Consider the following 25,806-nt stretch of genomic DNA (forward strand, 5'->3'; position numbering starts at 1 on the left):
TTGTAGAAATATAAATCATGTTGTTGTAGTAAATGAATATTCTGGACGAATTGGTAAATCCAAAAATTGTGAGAAAAATATATGTTGAACCTAATACTGATATGTACATGTCTGATTTATTTGGTAATTTAATTGTGAGTTTTGATTGATGAGAAAAATCGGTTTAGGTGGTATAAATTGTTAAAGGTGATAAAGGTGTTAGTTGAATTGAGATAATTGCAAATTGTGATATGTTAGTTGTGGTAAATTAGAACTTTGACTTTTTAAGTCAACTTAGAACTAGTTGACTAAATAGTTAGTCTTGCTTGTGATGTTGTGAAAGTGTATTGATCATAGAGTTGCAAGGAATATGGCTAAGTGTGTATACTTGATGATTGATTAAGTGTTACTAGAATTATAAGGTAAACATTCTAAGTCCAACCTTTAATCAAAGGTCAATATTTTAGTCAAAGGTCAAAACTTGTAGTCAAAGGTCAATATTTTAGTCAAAGGTCAAAACTTTAGTCAAAGTCAACTTTAGTCAAAGTCAACAAAAGTCAAACTTTGGTCAAAAGTCTTTTTAAAAAAACAATGGGAGATTGTTGGATACTAGTGGTTCTAGGAACCATCCCACAAGTTACTTACATACTTGCATTTTTAGGGTCTTAGCACGTGACGCATTTACTTCGGTCGGATTTGTGTAATACCCGAAGCACCAACAAGGTGAGTTTACGGCCCCACTTTTATACCTTTCCTTTGGGGGAGGAAACATGCAAAACTGTTTTACTTTACTTGCTCTAAATCTTTACACAACCGTTTGGTTGCTTATAACGTAGTGTTTCTTTGCTATGGAAAGTCCTCACGAACATCGGACCGTTAACTAAGGTTAACTGGCGTGGTAAATTTAAATAGTACTATTGGGTTTGACAAACCCCACCCTGCATTATTTTCGACTGGAGGTCGAACGGGGTGTAACTTTGACCAAACATTGTTAAGTTTTGGCAATACTTGACTTGAGGCAATAACTAGTCAGCTTCAGTCGTGATGGAAACATAACACTATGCGGCAACGAGTTAACTAAGTGTAGTTAACCATGGGCCACTTTTATTTATAAATGTTTTTGAACTGATAGAGCATAACTTACTTTGAAAACCTGTGATCTCACCAACCATATGTGTTGACTCTTTTTAGCATGTTTTCCTCAGGTCACTAGCAAGCACTTGGATTAGGATAACATTGCATGCATGGACTCGCATTGGTTTAAGTTTGAAAACATTTATTTGATATTTGTTGTGCGCTTGTAGCGCCATGAATTATTTAAACTTGTTTTGGGAGATGGCTCCCGCACTTTGTTTAGCTTCCGCACTAGCACTTAAGTACTCTGAACATTTTATTTTGATTTGTTAAAACTTTTAAGACCATATAGATGTCGTTTGGTGTGATTAATGTGTTCGGATCCTGGTTTGTCACCCGCCTTACAGTAAAACTCCGTTAGTGGAAATTTGGGGGTGTGACAAAATGCACACGATTATATTATTGAATCGTCCGGTACATGAGATACACAAATCGGTATTGCTCTCTAGAATAATGGTGGCTCTCAATGTGTTCAACCTCTCTTAATGTGAACAACCAACCAAAACCCTATACATGCGTGTTCTATATATAGGGAACCAAAAAACTAGCCCAATAGTTAACCAAAAGCCCACCGAGATAAGCCCAAGTACATATTGAACTAAGTACAAACCACCAAATATGGACCCAACAGTGTCATCACCAATCATTGGAACAACATATACCTCATCTAGGCAATATGAATAGTCAGGATGAACATAACCCAAATGAGCACGAAAACAAGGGTTCCCATTTAGCAAAGTCTCTAAATTTCATCAAACTTGGACATTTCGAATGTGAGCCTATTTCGGTATCAAGTTGCAACATTTGTTGCATTAACATGTTCTGTGAAGCTAGTGCATACATACCAGCCATGATTGATAAATGAAAAATTTCAAATCCTAAGGATTAAAATTGAAAATTAATGTTTAGCGAACTGTGAACAGTTATAGCGAACTGTGAACAGTAATTAGAGAATCACAATTTAACAAAATAAAGAGTGATTGGGTATCGAATCAGAATTAAGTAACGAAACAGTGATCTTAACGAACTGGTCCAAGAATTAAGTAACGAAACAGATTGTTTCCTTTAACAAATCACTAAGTATAATCTCAGCGAATTAAGTAACGAATTAGCTACAATTGATAGCGAATCAACAGAGAATCAGTTAGTTACAACGGTTGTAACAAACTTCTGACAACAATTTCCACGTGGCAAAAGTTGTTATAAAATAGTTATAGAGGAAAGACACGTGTCACACGAATCAGGTAACACGAATTAGAAAGTATAACGAATTGGTTCACGAATCAGCTAGTGTGATTAACGAATTAGCCAAAAGATGTGAACGAATTAAGTTGAAAGGTTAACGAATTAGATTGAAAGATTAACGAATCACTTGAATCTTCAAATCTTCAAACCTTCAAACATAATTTTCCAGATTTCTAGAAACTTATGAACAACAAACCCAGCAACGAAATCTGTAATACACACCCAATACTCAACCAAATCGCTCAATCTAATTACAAAAATACTCGTAACCACATCTCAAATCCACTCGCACCATCTCGTAACTCAATTAACACTCACTCGTATCCGATTTGACCAAAAACCAAACCTCTGTTTTCGGCTTAACCAGATCTAATCCAATAACCACACAAATCCAAATCAAATCACAATTCCAATCCACAACACTATTCCAATACCTTAAACACCACAAAACCAATCCAATCAGTCCAATTAACAATCCATTTGATCCAAACTCAACTTAAAAAATACTTAACACAAACGTTAACAATTATCAATCTAATAAATTCAATTAAAATCCAAATCAAGCGTAAACGAGCACTGAAAGCTCTGATACCACTTGTTTGTACACGTTAATTAATCCTAACACAGATCTGATCTATGTATAATAATTAACTTATACGGATCTAGTTCATTGTTACACTTGATTGTATGTTATATATATATATATATTAGTTGTATGTATGTAGGTGATTAATAATATTAATATGATGCTTGAGAGAGAATTGGAAAGCAATTCGTTAAAGTTAAACTCAATACTTAAATTAACAGTGAACAGTGTTCACTATATATAGAAGATAGACCTAGTTCGTTAACATTCCATAACGAACTAGAGTCTACTTCATTACATACATTAAATGAAATAAACATAACGAATCACCCCCTGATTCGTTAAACATCCTTAACGAATCAGGAGTGACATAACTTAGATCTAGTTCGCTAAACATCCTTAGCGAACTAGACATTATATTAACGAACTACAAGATAAATTAATTTTTTATTACATAAACCAAAACGAAAAATACGTTAATGATAAATACAAAGACTCGAGACGCAAAACCGTGCACTAACATTATGTTACGTTTTTTATAAAGATACATAACATAAGTAACAAAATATAATTTTGAGATTTAAAATTTGGGAGGGAGACCAAAGAGCCCCCCCCCCCCCCATCTCTTTATTATTATTATTATTATTATTATTATTATTGTTATCAACAACATGCATGGTTTTTGGTTGGTCCAAGGGTGGTGCACTTTGAACATCATCTTTCTCTCTCTCACACACAAGTAAACTCTCTCTTTTCTCTTCCCATTCTTGGCCAAACAAAGAGAAGAACAAGAAAGATTTCTAAGTACAAATCCTAGCAATACAAGGTGTTTGTTCGTGGCTTGAGGGTATACAAGATTGAGGCACTTCTCTCTTGAAGGCTAGCTATTCAACCACCATCTTCTTCATCCTCCTTGCATCATGAAATGTGTATTACATAAACACCCTATGGTTGTTTACTTTAATAGCATGTATTCTTGTATATGGATCCGGGTTTTGGGTGTTACATATAAAATTTGTTTTATATTAATCTAAATAACAAGATTTAAAACTAATTAATCCGCTGAGTTTTTCATATAAATGGGTTTATATGACTTTGATAATCTTGTTAAAACCCAACAATGGTATCAGAGCCGCTTATACAGATACATTTTTCAATAGATCTAAAAAAATTTCGGGTTGTATAGTGTGGTTCACCATATGGCCGAAATTTTTTGGGTTTTTGGTTACCTCTTGGTTTTTCAAGATTATACTTTACATGTGTGTGATAATCTTGAAGAATCAAGTCATTTGGATGATTGGTTGTTTTGTTTGGACATTCGGTATTCTTAACCTTGGCCAAAAGTTTGAGGTTAAAAAGGGGAACCATTTAGACTTGTAATACTTGCATATTTGGATGTGTATTTGATGTTCATAACCTAGCCATGGCCTTGTGTTTGGATGAATTTTGTTTTGTTGTTTATTTGATTATTCAATATGGTTGGAATATTCATTTATTTAGGTTTGTAATATGTTTATTTATTCATATTGGTTTGTAATAATAAGTAGATTAGTTGTATTTATTTTACTAGAGAAAAATGTATTAGAGTATATTTTTGTAAAAGAAGATGCACACAAAGTTAGGGTTAGGGTTTTGGGCCTTAATGGACCTCATAGTCCAAGATGGGATTTTAGCCCAATGACCAAAGCCCAAACTTGGAGGCCCATGGAAGCTAGGAGCTGAAGTTGGAGCCCAAATGGAAACCCAAATAAAGTGGAGAAGTCACAAAAAAAAGTGGACACTTCAGGCATTTGGATGCGGGATCAAGTGGGAGTTCACCGACACATGCCTTTGTTCATTTTGTCCCTTAGGAGAGACCTTTTGGCAAATTTGTTTCGGTCAAAAAGTGTTGTCAAGATTAGGTGGCTATGTTTATGAACTTGTGATTGTTTTATTTATGCTTGCTTGGTTGATTTATATTTTGTTTTATCATATTTGGATATGGATAAATTAACAACTTAAAATCAACAACTTGCATAAAATTGGTTCCTTAGTAATCATTAGGTAATAAAATTGGTTTTATTAAAGTTTAATGATTTCACAATAAAATGGGTTTTATTAAAAGGAATTTTAAAAATTGGTTTTGAAATTAAGTACCATAGATTTGAATGCATGCTAATGCAATGTACATAAATAGTTTTCCAATCTAGAATTTAGAAAACTTGAATCCCTTTTAATAACTAGTCTAACACCATCCCTTTATACGACACTAGAATCACTTGTGAACTTGATGTGGAATAAATGTCACCTAACCGCATTGGAGAAAACTTGTGAGTTTGAGGTGGGTTTTCCATATTTGTGGGATAAAGGTCACCTAACCATTTGTATGTGCAAATTCACATGGTTACCGAAGCATGGAAACCATATGAATAGGGTCACCGAAGCATGGCGTACAAAGGTGTTGATGGGATCAAACATGCCAACTAAACATATGATGTTTAACTAATCCCATAAAACTAGAAATTGCAAAGGGTTGCAATCATCAAACGTTGACTACCTTGTTAATTCAATAATAGGATAAAGGTCACCTAACTACTATGTGAATGTAACGTTGGGTTCTAGATTTTAATCATTAATTGTATTGGAGACATAAAGGGTATTAACGATTAAAAATAGTTAAATGTTATTGAAAATACTAAAACAGAGCTTTGTTAAATTATGTAGATGGCCGCAATAAACAATCCACCTAACGCAATTATCCCACCCGTGCATAACCTATCACTAAGAGCTATACTTGATAAGGATCGTCTTAACCATAACAATTTTATGGATTGGTATCAAAATTTGAGAATTGTTCTCTAACAAGAAAAGAAATCCTACATATTGGACGATCCTATTCCTGACGAACCAAACATTGATGACTTATGATGAGGCTTTTGTGTATAAGAAAGCTAGTGGGAGCATCATTACTTTCTTAGTATTGTATGTCGATGACATACTATTGTTTGGAAATGACATTCCAACCATGGAAGGTGTAAAAGTCTAGCTTGGGAGTTGTTTTTCCATCAAAGATCTTGGTGAAGCCGTCTATATTTTGGGAATACAGATCTATAGGGATGGATCAAGGCGGTTGATAGGTTTAAACCAAAGTGCATACATTGATAAAATCTTGAAAAGGTTCAATATAGAGAACTCTAAGAAAGGTTTGGTACATATTCAAAAAGGAACGGTATTGAGTGCGACTCAATGTCCAAGCTGAAAGGATGAGCAAGAGAAGATGAAAGGAATCCCATATGCTTCGGTTATAGGATCCATCATGTATGCAATGATATGCACAAGACCGGATGTGTCATGCGTCTTGAGTATGAGAAGTAGATACCAGCAAAATCCGGGAAGTAGTCATTGGATGGTCGTTAAGAGCAAATTAAAATACCTTAGAAAGACTAAGGATTTGTTTCTAATATGTGGCTCTAGTGAGGAGAAACTTGTTGTAAAGGGTTAGACGGATGCGAGTTTCCAAACTCATCGAGATGATTCTCGATCACAATCCGGATATGTTTTGGTTATGAATGGTGGGACAGTCTCTTGGAAGAGAGCAAAACAAGATGTGGTAGCGTTGTTCACCACTGAATCGGAATACATCGTCGCCTCATTGGCAGCTCAAGTGTTACACCCTAACCTACGGCGGAAATGCCGAGGCGCGAACTGATTGCTCACAGCTTTTCAAAGTTTACCATCATGCATTATTAAAATGACAGTATCTATTAATTAAATTAAGTTTTCAAATAAATCAAATACTATCAAATACATAATCCATAATCATACAACAATACAACTTATATCACAAATGATCTTTATTAATTATTTTCTAACTTAAATTCTTCACTAAGTCTTCTCCAACCTGCATTAAATTTCTACGATAACCTGCATATGCGTATAAAATATAATTTTGTCAACAACACATGTTAAGTGAGCAACACACCAGTTTAAATGTACATTTAGTATTTATATAAAAATAAGTATTGCAACAAATCATATGAAAATAACAAATTAACCAAATGAGCAAGTATAATTGAGATGTCGAGAAGCAAAAAGGCTAACGACTGGCGTATGATCATATTAGACTGAGATTATGTTGGACCTCTCCGAATGCGGAAGCATACAAAGAAAATAAGCGCATAAACAAGTAAGATATAAGTTGTTAACACATAAGACAAAGATGCGGTTTTTGAGTAAAAGTATATATAAGAAATATAATTTAGGCATATGTCCCCAAAACATGGAAAACAAGTAAAATAGGGGAATGTGGTACTCACCTTAGTAATAAGCAAGAGATAAACGAATGTGGTAAGAACGGTCGTAAACAAGAGTCACGCTCTTCGGAAGTTATCGACGAGAAATCCTAAGTAACAATAGTTGTGAAATAAATACGAATTGAATAAAGAATCTAAAACTATAGAGAAGTTCGGGTTTAATGATCGAGTGTAATCTTTACAAAATCTTTTTATTACTTAGATTTATTATAAACTTTATTATCAAAGTTTTATCGTAATAAATACGATTTAATTATAATAAACACCGAAAAATACTTGAATAAATACTTATAAAGATTTTATAGATTACATAAAGATATTTGTTTTCACAATCTAAAAATATATTTAATGTATTTATATGTATTTCTATTATTTAAAAAAAAATTATATTAGTATTGGAGATAATAAGTAATTGATAAAAAATAATATTTATATAACATAAAATCTTTTACAAAACACTAAATCTTATATTTCAAAATATTACTTAATAGGATTATATTATGTGTTTTAATTTAAAACCTTGTAAAAATCCTTTTTAAATACTAATACCATTATTTTAAAAACTTTAATATCTAATCACATACACACATATATATATATATATATTTACAAAGGTTTGCAAAAACGATTAATTAGTGTGTCGGTTTTTACAAAATATGAATTAACTACTATATTTAATTGATTACTATATTGTTAATATTATAAACTAAGTAATAACAAAAAGAAATCAAAACCAAAAATCGATGCGGGAGGGATTCGAACCCGAGCCCTCCAGCTTAGAAACTCAAATCACAGCCACCAGCCAACTGATCTAGACATCAGAAACGGAAATATATAATAGGACAGAAAACGAGACCAGTTAACCTTAAAACCCTAATTCGATCAATTGGTTAATTTGGTTAATAATAGATTCGTTGAGGTTAGGGCTATTGCAGAACAAGATAATCCGAACAAAACCATAAGAATAATTACCTTAACAAATGAACTGACGGTTTAAATCACACTGCAACCCGACGTCCTTAATGCGAAGAAAAACGAGTATAGCGAGGCTGATGAAATCAAATTCAACATGGGGGTTTAGATGACGAGGTTGAGAGGATGGATACTACTCGTTTAATTGAATTATAACATTCGTTTTCTTGCTTAATGGTTAATGGGTGAAGACAGTTTGGTTATATTAATAAACTCGAATCACTAAGATCATGTTTGCCTAATCAATTACGTTGGTTAAGCCGTTTATGGTATAAGGAATCATAATCAAAGATCAATTACTATAATAGGCGAAGATTAGGCTTCAAGAAACGTAAACGGGTTACGGTTTGGGTTTGGATACGGGTAAGGGTTTATGGATTAAAGGGTTAATACAATAATAATAGAAACAAAAATTGCAAAAAGAGTCCCTAGACTATGGAGATGGGTACATATTGGGTTAAAGTATAATTTAGGGTGAAATATGGATATAATCCAAATTAAATTAATATATATATAATAAGCAATATTAATAAATTAATGAATACTCGAAAGGCTCCATATTTTATCATTTCAATTTCCCAACCATAAAATCGGTTCCGATTATAATTAATAATACTAACTTAAAATAGGAGTTGTTACATCAAGAAGTTGCGTGGATAAGGAAGTTCATTGTCGCTTCGAAGGGTTTTGTTGGGAACAATACTTAATGGCTCTTGCAGAACCAGGCTCATTCATGACCATAACGAACATAGTTAAGAGGACTTGACTTAGTCAGAGAGAGTCTTGTGTGAAGTGTATTGTCTTCTACACAAACGCCAGACGAGTTCAAAGACATTGTTGTCTACTCAGAGACAGTGGGCTAAGTACGCTACATAAACAAATGTTAAAAGGGTAACACCTACCTATTGTATGCAAGATTCAATTGCTGAAATCTAATAGGAATAATGTTGTTTCGTCCTCCATTCTTGTGGGGATTGTTGGAAGATTTAAGTGAAAGCGTGTGAATAAGTCTTAATAGGAAAGTGGTGAAAGTTTGTCCCACATTGGGTTGGGAACAAAATAAAACGTGATTTATAAGGTATAGCCTTTACTACTCATTTGAATCGTTATGATAAGTTTTACCACAAGTCCTACACGCGCGCAGGGGTGCAAATTTGGATTTCTGGACTAGAAATTCTTCGAACTCGTGCATACCCGCACGCTTCGCGAACATGAATGCAGCTCCAAAAACCCAGGCTCGCATGAGGCAATTTGTTGCATTCGTTTTTGAGATTCATTTCATGACTAAAACTGTGGGTAAATAATTATTAATGATCATTATGATGGTGATTATTATTTACGGTTTCAACTGCTACAATAATGACCATTATTTGAATATTATATTACTTTAATAGTCATAATTCAGTACTGATTTCTGTTATAGTTTTGTGGTAATAAAACCAAGACCATTCTTCAGTTTTTGACACACGGCTCTTTCTTCCTCTCTGCTGCAACATCATTACGGTTTCGTTTCAGGCAAGTGATCGAGTCCGTCAATACGCTGCTGCTTCAAACCGGAGTACCCTGGGAACAGACCACGAATCTGTTTAAGAGAATTGTGTCAAACACAAAACCGGTTGATTGTTCTTGTTTTATTTATTTTGTTTCGAATTTATCATACAGGAAAACTAACACATGTCTGCATAAAGTGACATGTTACAAACATGTGTCATGATAATTTATCGAATCATACAAATCGTATATATTTTTATTTGTGATTCAAACGTAGCACATCAAAACCAATACATAGCATCACCACATTAAACTTCTATAAAATCACAAATATAACACCATGAAGAATTGCAACTTATCTAAACAATTTAGAGAAACATATATGAAAAAATTACTCAAAAGCCCTTTCTTGGCCCTTGCATGAGAAATTGTGGCTACTTGTTGGTGACAAATGGATGTCACCACCTTGATTTGGCCATAAGATTGAAGCAAGGGGACACATGCTACTTGTTAGAGTTTTCTGCAAAACAATAACACCATATATGCGTTAATCAGTTACGAATATATTTTTGTATGTAACAAACATCAATTTAGTATATAGTCTGCATGGAACCTTTCGGATCACGATCATCTGCATCGTGAAACTCTTCCTCTGACGCCTTCTTTGCGCTATCTTCCCCATCAACATCTTCATCAGAATATCGAACAACGACAACTGGACAAACACAATGACGAACACAATAATCGCTTACACTCCCAAGCCTACCTTTACCCTTTCTTTTAGAGGCTCCAAACCCTCGGCTACCCATGATCATAACGCACAAACCAAGCCTTTCGACCTCCAAACAAAGGCGTTCCTTCAAATCATGATCCTTCACAATATGAATCTTAAACGGAATGTTGGCTTCCACCAATGGTTGCGACAATGTGTTGGCCTTGGTGGTGGTGAAATTATCGAAATCATCCTCGAGTTTTTGTCGTGTTTCTTTTGACGGGTTCTCAACGTCCATTGCATGGCCCCAATCGGCCCCGTAGAGGACGGAGGTGAGCTGAATATGGAGGAGGATGACCGCGTCCCCAGGACGAAGGTAGTTTTGAACAGCCCATTGTACAGCAAAGGCGCTCTCATCGCTGAGGTCGACCGCGATGGCGATACGGCGTTGGGCACCAGTGGTGGGAGTGGTGACGGGGGGAGGGTACCGTGGGGAGGATGGTGGATCTGCGCGAACCGTGGACAATGGAGGAACCGGACGTTTCATTGAAAGAATGAATGAATCAATGAGTTCTTTTGGTGTTCGTTTGTTCTGGAGATTGATTAAGATGGAGACGGATGAACAAACTTTAATTTAGAGGAATATTTGGACGAATTCGTTGGTTTAATGGAGTAAATAACACCGATTTTGGAGGGGTGCATATGTGTGTGAGAGGGAGTGGGGTGCACGACTCACGCTCGGTTGTGGTAGAGGTACGAGATAACAAAATAATAATAATAATAATAATAATAATAATAATAAAATAAAAAAATAAAGTGGTTACTTATGTAGCACTCACATCACAACCTCACACCCACCTCTACTTCCACTTCCACGACCACCACCACTACCGCTACCTTCAACCATCACCACCACCCACAACCACCAACACCGACCATCAACGCCATCAGCCATCACCACCCATAACCACAACCGCTGACATCACCACTACCACCACTAGCGCAATAAGCCATCACCACCCACAACCACCACCACCTGCTACCATCTACCCTCAAAACCCTCAACCTTTTTGGCTAGTTTTCCTCATCGTTTTTGAACCAAAACTTTTATTTATGCATATAGGGTCCTCATGAATATGCAAACAAGAAGCTTTCCGAAAGCCCCATAAATTCAAATCTTTTCAGAAAAAAGATTTTGGTCAGAACCCTAAATAACTTGTTGGATCTAAATGTTTGCCAAATCGACATTAAACGTTATTAGTTGTGTTTAACATAACCTTGATTATGAACACGGTCCAAAAGACGAGCTACATACGCTTATCAAAGTTCCTACTTGTCTTTCCGAAGAGGAGCCAAAGAGTTTTGGGGTTTTAAGGGTTGATGGTGGTAGTCGCATTTTATGGTGGTGGTGGCGATGATCATGAGATGGAGGTGGATGTGAGGTTGTGATGGGAGTGCCTCATAAGCAGCCTCCTCATCAAATAACAAATGTTTGTTCCATATGGGAGCTTACGTCACCAAAAAAAACTATCTGGCTTAGACCAAGTTAGAAAAGGCTTAGTGGAGGAAAATAGTTTACATGTTGAGATTGTTAGGGGGAATTTCTATAGTTGAAACTAATATCAGTCAACGAGTCAAAATTATAATTATCAAAATCCAATATTTCTTTTTTTAACAACTTTTTTCCGCTAGAAAATCCACTAAACCTTTCATATTTAAACCCACCACTTTACTTTAATTTTTAAAGAGGAACATCAAACCACTGGAACAATATAAACATCAAACCGCTGGAACAATATATCATTAATGTAAATAATACTACCGTTAAGAATTGTAATCTTTTTCCATGAAAAAACAAATTTTAAATTCTCATTCACTCCTTCGTATTAAAAATACATTTATTTTTTAAATAAAGTTTCTTCAAACATTTAGAAAAAATGGACTCATACAATCGCAATGCTTTTTTAATCTTGTCTTCGCATCCATACGACCCAAACAACCAACAATACTATGAACTACAAACACCAACGTCACTGTTTGTGTTAGGAACAAAATACCCAACAAAAAACGCACACCCAATAGCACAAATGATTATTCACGAAAAAACTAAAGGTGTAAATGAAAAACACGACAAACGAATTTTATACGCTTTAGTCGCAAGCGAGTAACTACATCCAGAATTGTAACTATGGTTGTTCTTATTAACTTAAATCATAGTGTATAAATAGACTAGGATCTGGATTACTAAATTAGGATCCAAGAAAAAATCTAATGGGCTTTGTCACACCCTCAAATTTCAACAAACAAGGTTTTACCATGAGACGTGTGACATATTATGATCTAACCATTTGTCATACCAAACCATTACTTAAAAACTTTTTGAACATAGCTCAACTCTTGTCAAAACACAAGTCTTAAAAGCAACCCAAACAATCCAAAAGTCTTGCAGAAGCGTAAAGAAAAAACAGTTTTAAGAAACAACGTAATCATGTGCCTGAACATGCACAACCTATAAATCTTAAAGGAAATTAAAATAAAGTCCATGCCATAAGTGAAAACTCCAAGCAAAGCATGCTACGCACTCTTTAGCACTACTTAGCGACTTGAGCAAGTATCAATACTCAAGTGTCAATAAATAGTTGGTGAGTTCGTAGGTTATAACAAAAAGTAGCAAATGTAGTGTATATAGATTTAAAGCATTTCAAAAATACTAGGGTAGCTAACTAATTTACAAGCTACTAGACATTTGAACCAAAGATGACTATTATGTAAGTTGTTACCTTCTTAACAGGTCTTTCACAAACACGGGCGTACGTTGTTAGGTCAATAATAAACATGTTTTACGAATGCTAGTGTGACTATACCGGGTGGGGTTTGTAAAACCAAGTAAGTACAACTCAATGTCACCTTCGATCCCATCCTATCGGTTCAAGGTCTGTAAGGATTTTTCGTGATATAGAGGATCTAGCACTTGTGATATAAAAGAAATTACAAAAATCTAACCAAGTCAAGGTATTTTTCTCACATAAAACAAGTATATGAAAGTGTTGCGTTTTCTCCTAGAAAACAAGTATATAAAAATATTGCATTCTTCCCAGATAACAAATATAGGAAAATGTTTCTTTTTCTCTCAGTAAACAGGTAGGAAAAATATGAGCTGACCTTAAAATGCTCAAATGGGATTCCACGAAAAGTTTAACAAAACAAAGTGTGTCCTTCTAACCGATACCTATTACAAGCGTTAAGCTATGAGGATGTGTTCTATAACACGAAACCCTAAGAATCACGTAAAGACTCACACACAAACACAAATTTGACCCAACGACTCGTTGGTGATTGTTATTGATGTCGATCATTTTAAGTTGTTCTAACATGAATCCTATTTCACACCATGTTAAATCCATTAAGCAATTGTCAAGTATTTCAAAATTTGATCTAGTTGTTTTCGAGATAGATTTTAGCATGTACAATAAAATTTATTTACCTAAGCATATCTTAGAAATAAATTCGACGAATGTTACCACATAAGCATGCATGGAAGAGGTTTTTCAAACATTTTTTGTTATATATTTTCATTTTATAAAACATTCACAATAAATCAATCATCACAGATAGGTATTGATAATTCATTAGATTGCACAACAAAACTTATAGACTTGGTTTAACGGCGAACCGGTTAACTTTTCGTGTGTAACTTTAGATTTAAAATTTTTGAAAACAGTTTTTATATAAAAATAGTTAAGTTTTAAAAGTTATTTTACGAAAATACTTTATTATTTTATTTTTCATTTTAGTTGTTATTTTATTAAAGTGGCAAATTTTAACGAACAATCTAGGACCAAGTTCTATTATCTTGTCATTCTCTTATACATTGACTTACGTTATCAATAAGAATTTTAAGGATCTAGGAGCTGCTTTAGATCAGTCCCAAAAACTCATGTAAGTTCCCGTTAAATGTCGGAATTTTCGACCGTTTTAGCTACCGATAAGCAAAATATGTCAAACGAAGTACACCAAACACTTTAAGAATCAAATATGTTCATTTATAATTTATAAATAACTAAAATTTCCAGCTTTAACATATATCACAAAATACAAGTTTTAAACACTTTTCAAGTTAAAATGCTCAAACCTCAACTTGCTATAAGTAGTAGCGTGTGAGCTAATAAATTTTCATGAGACAAAATGCATTTCCAGTACTTATATATCCATATTTCATCTCTAAATCATCCTGTCCTAATCATTCTCACTTAATTCAACTTTCATCTTTTCCAAATACAAATTATAGAACAGACATGTACCTTATGCAATATGACTAGTACATTTTCTATATGTAAACTTTAACTAATAGTTTAACATTACTAATCTATGTATTATTAATAACCAATTCAAGAATCATTAAACAAGTTTCAGATTTAACAATCAAGTTCAATATTCTCGTATGAACCTAGACATTAAGATCACCATTCAAGTAAACATGTAAGTTATCCCCTTTTGAACACCCATAATCTTAATTTCAATACCCATTTTCAAACTAACAATCTTACTAGTTAAATTTGATATCCTACCATTTTATCCCAACCAAAACACTATACGCAAGCATTATAAAACTAAACTAACATAAAAAACAAATTACAAGTATTCATCATAACCCATTTTTCACAATAATACCCATATCTTTTATTTTCTCTTTCCAAAATCTAAACTGCTTCCTTACTCTTTAACTCTCAAGAATCTCCAAAGTTCACCTTAACATAGTTATCATCTATTCAATACTATCATTCCATATTCCACTATAAAAAAATATAGCAAAATCCATGTATATATACACATGTATATGGGTTTTCAACTCCCTTATCCACTCACACATACATAAACACGGTTCACAAACATGTACATACACAATCATTATTAACTCTTAAATCTAGTTTGTATGTCATGTTAACCCTTGTGGGAAATATCTCAAATGGCAAAAATCTATCACCAAAGTTGTTGTCTTTAGTGTTTACCTTGATATTTTTGAGTGAAAATGGGGAAGAAACGATGATGACATATCTCTAAATGGGTGCTTGGATCCTTGATTCCCTAAGCCTTCTTACAAGCTCCTAATCTTTTATTTCTTCCTAGACAATCTTTAAACTTCCATTATCTCGCTTAATCTTGAGGGAAAAGTGATGGTATAGGTGGGTGGTGGTGGTCGATGTAGAGAGAGAGAAGGAGAGTGGTGGTGTTTTGCTTGAAATCTTGAGTTGTAAAGATTTTATTGATCAATCATGTTATGGTGCCTTGTTCGTGATTAATGAAAACTTGAAGATGATGGATGATAACGGTGGTGTTTGGCTATGGTTAAAGAAATAGACATAGAGTTACGTTTGATGAATATGAAGTATATGTTAGATTACGTGTGTGTGCTTGGGTTGATCTGTAAAAAAGAGAAACTTCCATGTGTTATTCTTATTTTTACAAGTGACATGAGTGGGTGAAAGGGGTGGTGGGCTGGGAGTTGGTTTTGAGAGAGGAAAAGATGTGTTGGGTTGGTAAGTAGATGTTTAAACAATAATTTTAAGTTTCCGTTTAAACATCTAACGAAATTTAGCTAATCAAAAGAATTCCGTTTCTAATAAATTTTTCCAGGTTTTATCTGATATTGAATTCTAGATAATACAAGCCTTAAAAACTAATTTTTGAAAATAGTTGGTTTCGGGTTCATACGGTGTCTGGCACTGGCTAATGAACCGCTAAGTTTTTAAAATTTTCGAACCAAACCTTCTAAATATAACTTTATAAACTATTACTAATGTTTTTGTCAAAGTTATAATTTTTTTGGGTTGTTCCTGGAACGTTCGGACATTTAATTGTGGTCATTTCGTCTAGTGTTTGCTACGCGACAAATTTAAACTTTTTTCGAACATTTAGTAATATATTTCTCATAACATTGCGAATTTGGACTTCAAACAAAGATAATTTTATTTATATACTTATTTTATTACATAACCACGGTTACATCATTCGCTAATTTTTGTCGATTGTTACATTCTCCCTTCCTTTAAGAAATTTTGTCCCGAAATTTAGGAGGTAGTAGTCGTGTCTGATCCTACCAGAGATAGATGAAGGTATATTCTTTTCATTTGCTCTAGACATCCAGAAGTGAACTCGGGACTAAGTCTTGAATTTCACAGGACTTTGACTATCTTGATTTAGTTATGTCAAACCTTATGAATCTTTCGATTCATAAATTCTATAGGTTCTTATACGAATCAAAGCTAGATTTCCATCCGAACTTTGATAATAGGAATGATTGGTGATTCGTCAGATGGGCGTTTCTTTATATTAGATACATGGAACGTGTCAATTATTCTACTAACTTTTAGGGGTAATTCGAGCCTACACACAATTGGACCAGCTCAATTGGTGATATCGAAAGGTCCAATATAATGAAGACTTAACTTTCCTCCCTTACGTAGCCTAATTACCCATTTACAAAGTAATACTTACAATAAAAAATTGTTTATGATTTGGAATTCTAATGGTTTTATCGGAATAGATTTCTAGTAGTTTTTCAGTCTTCTTCTGATCTGAATAACTTTCTTGGTGGTTTTATGAACATATTGTCAAATGCTTTTCTCTAACTTCAGCCTGGTAGTGATTGATATTTTGTTTTCATATAAGGCTTTAGGCAGCTCGGCCTTAATACTGGAGTGATAATCAACATCATAGGAAAACTTAGCCAATGGTAGACAAGTATTCAAAAGACTTGTGAATAGATTATAAAAACCTTGATATAAAAAAATCATATTAGAGTTCAAATGCACCTGTAAATTCACAATTACGTTCTAGAACCGTATTCGTCAATTTACCTTACCATATTACTCTAGCATTCTTTCTGTCAGGAATCAATAATTTTCTCCATTTTATCTTTTTTCTAATCGGTAGAGAATGAACGAATCAATTTACTATTATCTAGAGAGTGTCATTCTTAATTAGGTGTTTGTGGGAATTCTTTAATGAAATCTATGGTAATGGACTCTCATTTTTATTGAGGAATTTTCCGTTGCTAAATAAGTTCATATATTCTCTCTTAACCCTTGAACATGTTGAACATTCACTACTATATATTATAATATCTCTTTTTATATTGGTTTACTAATACGGTCTTTGGAGGTATTTGTAGAATTTTGATGAATTGAGCATCTAGATTTATGTGTTCGTCTAATACTAATTCACCTAAACCTTCATATAGAGGCATTTAAACTCCATTCAATCAGTTTTAGATTTCTCTTTCTTCAGGGATATGTGTTGTACATTTCCAATCTAAGTTGTAAGGTTTTTTGTAACGTTAATCCCAACGTACATATATGTGAAGGCTTTTCTTTCCTACTCAGTCATCAACTACAATATTCAATATACCTACGTGGTAATCAATATTACAATTGTAATCATTGAGTAGTTCTACTTCAATGGGTTGTTCTATATTGAGTTATATTTGATCTAGAATACATAGAAAACTCTTATGGTTGGTGTAGTCCATAAACTTTGTTCCATAAAGATGATGTCTTTAAGTCTTAAGATTAAAAAAAAAACAAATCCTAGATCTAAAATGTGAGTTGTATAATGCTTCTTATGCACATTGAGTTATCATGGTGCATCGGCTATCATTTTTTTGTCCTTTCTATTTAAGTATGCATACAAGACCTAAGCGTGAAACATCACAATCACTACAAGTCTATTTGTTCCTTTTTGGGAGGGACAAGACAGATGCATTACAAAATATTTTGCTCAGTAATTGAAAAGCCACCTCTTATCTATATGTTTCAGGCATATTTCTTATCTTTTTGGGTTAATATCATCAATTATCGAGCTAATCATGACTACGCGTCTCCAATAAATCCCAGCAAAGCCATAAATTTTCGCACTTCGGTAGGAGACCTTGGTGTTTTCAAATCATGAATTTCTTCATTCTTTAATACACTTATATGTATACCTTTCTTACTGATTATATGTCCAAGAAAATGGATTTCCCAAATCTAGGAATCATTCTTCTACTTACAATTTTTCATTCTATATCTATCATCAATTCAGTTTAAAGTGTTCATGAATTTTCTTGCTTTGTGAATAAATACGCTTATATCATCCGGGTAGGATGTGCATATACTATTCATAAGATTCGGGAACATTGCGACGCAATTTCAATCCGACTGGTATGACTTATAAACTCATAATAGCCCTATCATGTTTCTAAAATGTCTTTAGAAGGTCTTTTTTTATTGATATCTAGTTGGTAAATCGATCTTCGGGTATGGATCAGATCCACCTTGAAACTGATCAAATAGATCATCAATTCTCAATAATGGCATCGAATATTAATGGTATGTTTGTTCAGTTCCTGGAGTTGTTTGGATAGAGTTCTAGATATCGGCCAGTCATCTTGTTCAAGATCAAGTTTAAACTAGATATGTCTTGACGAGTGTTATCCAGGTAAGTCTATGGGAAAAACATCTAGATAATCTTGAATTGTAGGTATATCTCAAAGCGTAGGGTATCCTTCATGCAATAGCTTGCGTCTCTTGGTAACAATCATCAATTTGGTATCACACTAATCACCATGGATTGCTAGCATTTCACCACAGGCGAGTGGTAAACGTATGAGCCTTTCCGAACCCGTGATCTTAACATGATTTTTAGATAATTAGCCCTTGACTATATCGAGGTTGTCTAATTCAAGTGGTATATAGATCATTACCGGTCTAAAATATAATACCCAACAATCCCCCCTAGACCGATGCCATCGAATCACATTCACGATCACCTCATAACCCGATGCCTTTCATAGAAATTCTCCCCCTCACAATAAGCGTCTCCCATTTTTCATTACAAATCATCTTCTCTTTATCTCTTTTGGATATAGTTGTATATGCATAAGATCGAGGATTCACACTTTAATGATCAATTACGAGTTAATATGAAACCGTAAAAGGAAATAAACTCAAATTTTTCCTTAAAATGAGTCATTCACTTGATTCGACCAAAATTTGCAATGAACTTCCATATAATTTTTCTCCCCCAATTTAGTTGCAATGTCATAAACGAATGTGTCTTTTAATCAAGTGCGGGTGAACATCTTCAATTCAAACAATCTTGAGCATCCCTATCAAGAATTGTTGATAAAATTCGAAATAAACAAACTAAATAAAATACATTTTGTGGTTGAAAGTTAACATTTGACATGGTAAACTCTTGAAATGATCCGGATAAATCAACCATCTTGTTCTTGTAAGCACCTTGTTGAAGTTGTGAAATTTTCGTGATTTTTGCCCAATTTTTTGCTCAAAAATATTCAAAAATGACCAAAATACCCCTCGTTGACCCGACACTTTAAACGGCTAAGTTGACCAGAAAAGTCACTTCCAAATGGTCACTCATACTTGGGCAAACATTTTTCATTAAGAACACACGGTCAAAAGGTCAACGTATAAGCAAGTATACATCATTTTGTTCATTTTGGCCCGTTTAACTTTTGAAAGTCAACTTGACATGCTCTCGAGCAAAGGACATGCTCGTGAATATGCCAGAAAATTTTTCTTTAAAAACCATCACAAGACATGCTAGTGAAATTACACATGTGCTCGAGATAAAGAGAGTGGTGCTTAAGTATGAATGGTGCTCGGGTTAAAAATATGTTCGGGAAAATTGTGCTAGGGATCTTCACAGGTACTCGAGACAAAGATTTTGTGCTCAAGAGTAGACATGATATTCTCTAGGACAATTTTATATGCTCGAAGCCTTAAAAATTTTATCCTTGTTCTTGGGGCTAGAAAACTTTATGCTCGAAACAAAACTTTAGTGTTCGGGGTTTCAAGAGATGTGATCGGGGCAATTATTGATTATGTGCTCGGGGTTAAAGTATGCTCGGATAATCAATACTTAACTTTTCTGCACATTAAACTCGTTTGAATGAGCAAATTACCAAAATACCCAGACGCAACATTAAAATTATCAGCATCAATTCTTTCAGCAAACAGTGAAAATTACCAAACTGCCTATTGGAACTATTATGCGGTAACAGATTGTACAATCAACATAAACAGTTATACCATCAGAATATGAGTTACAGCAGCAGTTTGTATTTCCTGCATAAAATATGATGCCATTGCTGTAATTACAATTCTGCCCCTGCATGTAATGAGTTATCGACAGCTAAAGTGAATAGCAGCTACAGCAAACTTGTTTCAATTAAAAGTATCTGCAGAAAACTTGTAAAATAGTGTTGCAGTAGCAACGCTAACATCAAACTGCAACAACAATATTCTGCCCTTGTTCGTTGAGTCAACAACCATTTTTTTAGACTTGCAACAACTGTTAGTTAATATCTGGAATATAATTTGTTCATGACTAAACGGTAATATTAGCAGCTAACTTCACACAATAAATCAGCAACTTCCCATGAACAGTAGGATCAGAACCGTAATCATATTATTTCAGCAACAAAGATGCCAATCTACAATCATATTATCTATTTCAAAACAGTACCAACAGCTATTTCCAAATCTGTCCCTGGTTAATTTCGCATCAGCTACTGTTACAAACTCACCATTATTCAAACTCAGCACCTGAGTTTACAAACATATCAACATGTTCTAGCACAGCTCCAACAAACTTAACATTATTGAAACAGTAGCTGAGTTAACTCAGCAACATATCAAGCTAATGACGAACACTTGGAAAAACATATGCTTTGAAGCCTTTTATCTGATCGTGAATAGCTACGTGAAAAATCACTAACAGCCCAAACACTTATCTCATTTATTCTCATAAATTCTTGAACACAAAAATAGATCTCTATCTTCACAAATTCGCCAAACAGTCATCATTAGGTCATAATCATCTAATTTAGTCTTTTCCCAAAATTTGAACATAAGAACCCTAAATTCTCAAATCTGTAACTATACACGGATTCACGAAATTGAGCAAAGAATTTGATCCAAATCATTCCCGAATCACCATTCTATCATCAAACTACCATCCATTTCATCAAATAATCAGATTTATAGAATCAAACAAAAATGAGTTTGAACAAAAACGAACCGAAAACTATAGATCTGGACGAAGCTAAATACATAAACATGAAATTGATGTTGAATCTCCAAACTAATCATCGACCCAGACATCAATCCACATCTATAATGCTTCAATCATCAACGTTCATTCATATCCATGCAAAAACCCACGAAAACTTTAACAAACTACACTGTTTAACGTTCATGGCGGATTCAAGAGTGAACTGAAACCGTTAAGCAGTTAGTCTGAACGATTCGGTTACCCATGACAGGACTGAGCCCCGATGCGGAAGCGTGTGTCGTGAACGGACATGTATAAACGAGCACGGTTTCGGGATCGAATCGCGACTGGTATTCACTCTTGAATGATAATAATGGACGGATGTTGAGAGTTCGATTCGATTAGCAATCAATAATAGGATGAACAATTGTAATCGAAACACAAAAGATAGATGTAATAGCATGATTTCATTAATCAAATGATTTTCATAAAGAATCCTCATACATACATACATACACACATACTCATAAAGGAACGACCACCCGGGGAGAGCTCTTCCCCCGGGGTAAACTCTCATTACAATTAAAATCTCACAATGCACACATGACCTAAATCATCTATTTCTACTAGTCTTGTGTCTTGGTCTTTACTCCACCGCCACTTGGATAAGACCAAAGGAGTAAAATATAATATAATATTTCACCCGTCAAATGCTTCAACTACTCGTTATAATAACTTGTTGTCCTTCTTTAATTTCTTATTATAAACGAGTAACAGTATGATGCGTCAGTCTAAAATATAATACCCAACATTTTTCATTTTAGTTATTGTTTTATTAAAATGGCAAATTTTAAGGTTTTCGTGTCGATTTTCGCGACACGAACTATCTAGGGCCAAGTTTTGTTATCTTGTCATTATCTTATACATTGACATATGTTATGTATAAGAATTTTATAGCTTTAAGAGCTGTTTCGTGACATGAACTTTTCGACCGTTTTAGCTACCGAAAATCAAACTAATTCAAACGAAGTACACCAAAAACTTTAAGCATCAAATATGTTCATTTAGAACATATAAATAATTAAAATTTCAATCTTTAACATACATCACAAAATACAAGTTTTAAACACTTTTCAAGTTAACATGCTCAAACCTCAACTTACAATAAGTAGCAGCGTGTGAACTAGTAAATATCCATATTTCATCTCTAAATCATCATGTCCTAATCATTCTCACTCAATCCAAAGTTCATCTTTTCCAAATACAAAGTATAGAACTAACATGTACCTTATGCAATATGACTAGTACATTTTCTATATCCAAACTTTTAACTAATTGTATAACTTTACTAATCTATGTATTATTAATGACCAATTCAAGAATTCAAGAATCATCAAACATGTTTCGGATTTAACAATCAAGTTCAATATTCTAGCTCGAACCTAGACATTAAGATCATCATTCAAGTAAACATGTAAGATAACCCCTTTTGAACACCCACAATCTTATTTTCAAAACTCATTTTCAAACTAACAATCTTACTAGTTAAATTTCATATCCTACCATTTTATCCCAACCAAAACACTATATGCAAATATTATAAAACTAAACTAAAATCAAAAAAACAAATTACAAGTATTCAACATAACCCATTTTCAACATAATACCCATATGTTTTATTTTATCTTTCCAAAATCTAAACCCACTTTCTTTTTCTTTAACTCTCAAGAATCTCCAAAATTCACCTTAACATAGTTATCATCTATTCATTACTATCATTCCATTAACCACTATAAAAATTATAGCAAAATCCATGTATATGTACACATGTATGTGGGTTTTCAAATCCCTTATCGACTCACACATAAATACACACGGTTCACACACAGGTACACACACAATCATTATTAACTCTTAAATCTAGTTTGTATGTCATGTTAACCCTTGTGTGAAATATCTCAAATGGCAAATATCTATCACCAAAGTTGTTGTCTTTAGTGTTTACCTTGATATTTTTGAGTGAAAATGGGGAGAAAAGATGATGATAAATATCTATATGGGTGCTTGGATTCTTGATTCCCTAAGCCTTCTTAAAAGCTCTTAATCTCTTATTTCCTCCTAGACAATCTCTAAACTTCCATTATCTTGCTTAAGCTTGTGGGAAAAGTGATGATATAGGTAGGTGGTGGTGGCCGATGGTGGAGAGAGAGAAGGAGAGTGGTGGTGTTTTGCTTGAAATCTTAAGTTTTAAAGATTTTATAGATCAATAATGTTATATTGCCTTGTTTGTGATTAATAATAACTTGAGGATGGTGGATGATAATGGTGGTGCTTGCTTGTCGGTCCCGAATAATAACTCGCACTTCACAATCAAGTCATAACTCACACATTAAATGTGTCGACAAGAGAGTTAATGATGGTTGCTATTTTATGAAAGAAAACCGTTTGTTTAAGGCGGAATCAGAAACAAACAGTGTAGTTGCTTAAAGATTAACAAAAGGTAACTAACACACAAGAATCACTCAAAAGATTTCCATTCATATAAACAAGTCATACAAACTTAAGTCGATTTAGGGTTTCTTTGATGGAAAGTTATATCCGTACGTATCTATGACAGCCGTCACGCTCAAATATTCTCTCAGAATTAATTGGCTTGTCCGTCCTCTTGAGGCGTGCCCTAAAATAATCCTTTTATAGGCCCGACACCTCCAGACAACTGTCATTCCTTCTAGAAACCCTAAATAAATAATACATATTCAAAACTATACTAAGTGTAAAACAGGTCTTCCGGGTAGACTTTGCATAAGTTGTCTTCACCGGGTAGGCTTTGTGCCTTTTGTCTTCTTCGGGTAGACCTAGTAACCTTGAAGTGTGATCGGAAACAGTTCTCCGGGTAGGCTTTACTTAGAGTATTTTCCTAAGAAAATACTCACCTAGCAGACTTCAATCTTCTTGATTATACCAAACTTTGCCCGATATGACCTTACGAGCAACCTTGTTCTTCTATGGTCCATTCAATTCCTTGCTAGGGAATAGCTTATTAGCATAGCAAAGTGTGCTTGGTAACACTAAAGCCTGGTAGAGTTGAACCCTGCCCGATGTTACTTGAGGTATTTCATTACTCATATCAAGCTTACTCGGACCACTATTTTATTGTTAAATACCTTGCCCGATCTTCCAATCACTTTGGCTTGGTTAGCCAAGAGCTTACTCAGAGGTAAACCCTGGTAGACTATGAAGAACAATCCTGCTAGACATAGTGTACCCTACTCGGGTATACACTCAAGAAGAATTCTAGAAGATAACCTTGCCCGATGGACAAAATACCTTGCTAGGGTAACAAAACCTTGTCCGGGGATCCAAGTGTGCTTGGATTCCATACTTAGCGATTTATGAGGAGGTTGAGAAGATTCCAATCTTCCTTATACTTAGCACGGAATCCAGAGAACTTGTGCACAGCAAGCGATGCATCAGTTTATTCAGCTTCTGCAGTTGATATTGACACAGTGGTCTGCTTCTTGCATTGCCATGACACTAGCCTGTCTCCCAAAAATTGACATCCACCTAAGGTTGACTTCCTGCTCATGTTGTAGCCATCATAATCACTATCTGTGTAGGCAATCAAATCAAAAGACTGGTTCTTTGGATACCAAATCCCCAAGTCTGGTCTTCCTTTCAAATATCTAAAGATTCTCTTGACTGCATTCATGTGAGAAACTTTTGGACTTGACTGGAATCTTGCATAGACACACACATCATACATAATGTCAGGTCTTGTAGCAGTTAGGTACATCAGGGATCCAATTTTGGCTCTATATTCATGCTCATCCACAGGCTCCCCCTTTTCATCAGCTATCATCTTTTCTTTTGTGTCCATTGGAGTTGAAGCAGTCTTGAATTCATGACATTTGAACTTATTCAAAATGTCCTCCACATATTTAGTTTGGTAAATAAAAATCCCATTAGTTTTCTGTTGAACTTGCAGTCCCAAAAAGAAGTTCATTTATCCCATAGAGCTCATACTGTATTTGGATTTCATCACCCCTTCAAACTCCATACGCATTTGTTCATTGGTTGATCCAAAGATGATACCATCCACATAAACTTGTAACAATAGCAAATCTGATCCTCTCCTTTTGTAGAAGAGTGTCTTGTCAATATTTTCCCTTTGGAATCCATTTTCAAGCACATGGTTTGACAACTCATCATACCATGTTCTAGGAGCTTGATGCAATCCATACAAGGCTATCTTTAACTTATATACCCTGTTTGGATACACGGGATCCTCAAAACCTGGTGGTTTAGGAATGCAGATTTAACATCGAGTTGGAATACCTTGA

The 25,806-nt window shown here is 34.3% G+C and overlaps 1 protein-coding gene across 1 annotated transcript; it reads right to left on the bottom strand.

Moving 5' to 3' along the window:
• Positions 1 to 10,112: 10,112 nt before the first annotated feature.
• On the bottom strand, positions 10,113 to 10,958 carry LOC143615460 (universal stress protein PHOS32-like). The gene is made up of 2 exons (XM_077088580.1): positions 10,313 to 10,958; positions 10,113 to 10,219 (listed from the first exon to the last, which is right to left on the bottom strand). Exons 1-2 carry the CDS (start codon positions 10,956 to 10,958, stop codon positions 10,203 to 10,205), a joined length of 663 nt encoding a protein of 220 aa, XP_076944695.1. The 3' UTR covers positions 10,113 to 10,202.
• Between the last annotated feature and the right edge of the window lie 14,848 nt (positions 10,959 to 25,806).

Source organism: Bidens hawaiensis, unplaced genomic scaffold (genome assembly GCF_021521415.1).
Source record: "Bidens hawaiensis isolate Kalapana, Puna unplaced genomic scaffold, B.hawaiensis_p1.1 tig00043023_1, whole genome shotgun sequence".
Classification (NCBI taxonomy): domain Eukaryota; kingdom Viridiplantae; phylum Streptophyta; class Magnoliopsida; order Asterales; family Asteraceae; genus Bidens; species Bidens hawaiensis.